The following is a 2032-nucleotide window of genomic DNA, read 5'->3' on the forward strand; positions in this document are numbered from 1 at the left end:
GCTTCTGCCCGCTCCGAGCCGCCGCAGGGAGGGAGCAGGAGGGGGGAAAAGGGGATACCCAATAACACAGAGAGAAGGAGCGCAGCGGAGAGGAGGAGGAGGAGGAGGAGGAGGAGGAGGCAGGCGCTGCTCCGGGGCGCCCGTTCCTGCAGCTGCTCCAGCCCGGGTGAGTGGGGAGGGAGGGCCGAGATCCGCCGCCGAGCCCAGCCGCGATCAAAGCGCTGGGAAGGCCGGGAGGTTGCTGCTGGGAGGGCTGCTTAGGCAGGGGGTGGGCTGCAGAAACTTGGCTAAGCTGCGAACTTCTCAGTTCCGCTGCTTCTTCCCCCGGCTGCCCTAATTCCCATTCTCCCGCTGCAGAGTAATTGCGCTCCCATGTTCACCATCACCATAAATTCACCTATCTCCATCCGAAACACACTCACAAAAAGAGGGAGAGAGAGAGAGAGAAGGATAAAGAGGCGACGGGAGCCCTTACCGTGCTCAGAAACTACCTCTGCTTGTAGCTCTTCGTCCGATTTGAGATGCTGGGGTTTCGCTTGCTTTCGACGAGACATGCTGCTAACTGAGCCGTCTTGACTCTGCTTTTTGCAGAGGCATCAGCGACGTGGAGGTGGCAAGGAGCGGGGAAGGAATTGGGAAAGAAGGAAGGGGGTTTGGGGACTGCAAATAACTGTTCACAAATAAAAGTCGAGTTGCAAAACAAACCAAACAAACAACAGAAAAGGCAACCAACACCCCGGGAAAAAAAAAAAAAAAGAAAAAAAAGAACTACTAGAATGAAAAAACATTATGTTCTGATAATTCCCATATGCATTTTCTTTACATCTCTGGTCCTTCCATTAGAAATATGATTCTCCTTCCCTGTGTCCTGCTCAGCTGGTATTTTGGTTGTGACAGCTTTTCATTTTTAAGAACAAAGGAATTATTTTTGGAAAGGAAACAGAGATTTATGAAGTCCCATTATTTTTCTCTGAAAATGACAACATAAACGATTGTATAAAAAGTACAAGCAATTGTTACAGGCAAAAAAAGAGTTTTCTTTCTTACCCTCAGCACCTGCCAGCTACAAAAGAAAAACCCAAAGGGATGTTCTCTATTTAAAATTATGCAGCAGCGAAGCACACACGCACCACGCAGGAGGGAATCTGTTTTGCACACACTTTACACAACATATGTGCAAGGTTCACTTGTTGGGAAAGGTCACGATCTTCGCTTTTCTGTCTGTCGTGCTTTCTTCCCCCCCGTCTCTCAGTTTCTTTTGCTCTGCTTTCTGCTTTTTTCCCCCACTTTTCTTTCTTCACATCACTCTGCGTCCTCTACTCTCTCGATCTCGCTTTCCCCAGAAGTTGGGCTGCAAGGCATCTGATTTCTGTGCGTGAGTAATTTCTTCCCAGGAGGAAAAGAAACTTTTGCGTATGCCTTTTCTTTTCGGTGTGCTTTCTTTTTCGGCGTTGTGCTGCTCTTTCGCCTTGATCTTCACATGCTTCTCTTTAGCTCTTCCTCCATCCTGTCTCCTTTCCCGTCGCTCTTTCTGTCTCCTCTTCCCGGCTGACTTTTGTTCTCTCCGCTCTCGAAAGCGCACGCACGCACAAGCAGAAGACCTTGGGCAGTTTTGTCTTTCACCTCTCCTTCCTTCTTCTTTGTCTTGCAGCTTCTTTCTCCAAGCAGAGACTCCCCGTTGGTGGTGGTGGTCACTTCCTGTTGTCCATTGGTAGGAAGTTTTTTTTCTTTCTCCCTCTCTCTCTCAGGTTGTAATGACTTTTTGTGACACTCCTCGCCCTTCCGCCCACCCACCCCCCCGGCTCAGCCGTGTGTCCTGTTAGCTAATGACAGCGGGCTCGCGTGTGCGCCGATGAGCAAGTCCTCGGTCTCCAGCAAATAGTATGGATCGTCTCCCAGTTTTGGGGGGTGGGGGTGGCTGTTGTTTTTGTCGCCGGGTGATCCCCCCTCCCCGCCTTGCCTCGTTCTCAGCGGCGCCGCCAGCTGCTCCCTGCGCGGCGGCTCCGCCGGTCGCTTGCCTCCCCTCCGCGCC

At 51.3% G+C, this 2032-nt stretch overlaps 1 protein-coding gene across 2 annotated transcripts in view; it reads right to left on the reverse strand.

Annotated features, from left to right (window-relative positions):
• SALL3 (spalt like transcription factor 3) overlaps positions 1-765 on the reverse strand; it is a 25507-nt gene extending 24742 nt beyond the window's left edge. For both annotated transcript variants that reach the window (XM_031056989.1, XM_005420959.2), the window contains exon 1: positions 476-765. In XM_031056989.1, coding sequence (XP_030912849.1) covers positions 476-554 — 79 coding nt within the window. In that variant the 5' untranslated portion in view covers positions 555-765. The remainder of the gene's footprint in view (positions 1-475) is intronic.
• Between the last annotated feature and the right edge of the window lie 1267 nt (positions 766-2032).

This window comes from Geospiza fortis, unplaced genomic scaffold (genome assembly GCF_000277835.1).
Source record: "Geospiza fortis unplaced genomic scaffold, GeoFor_1.0 scaffold104, whole genome shotgun sequence".
NCBI classification, from domain to species: Eukaryota; Metazoa; Chordata; class Aves; order Passeriformes; family Thraupidae; genus Geospiza; species Geospiza fortis.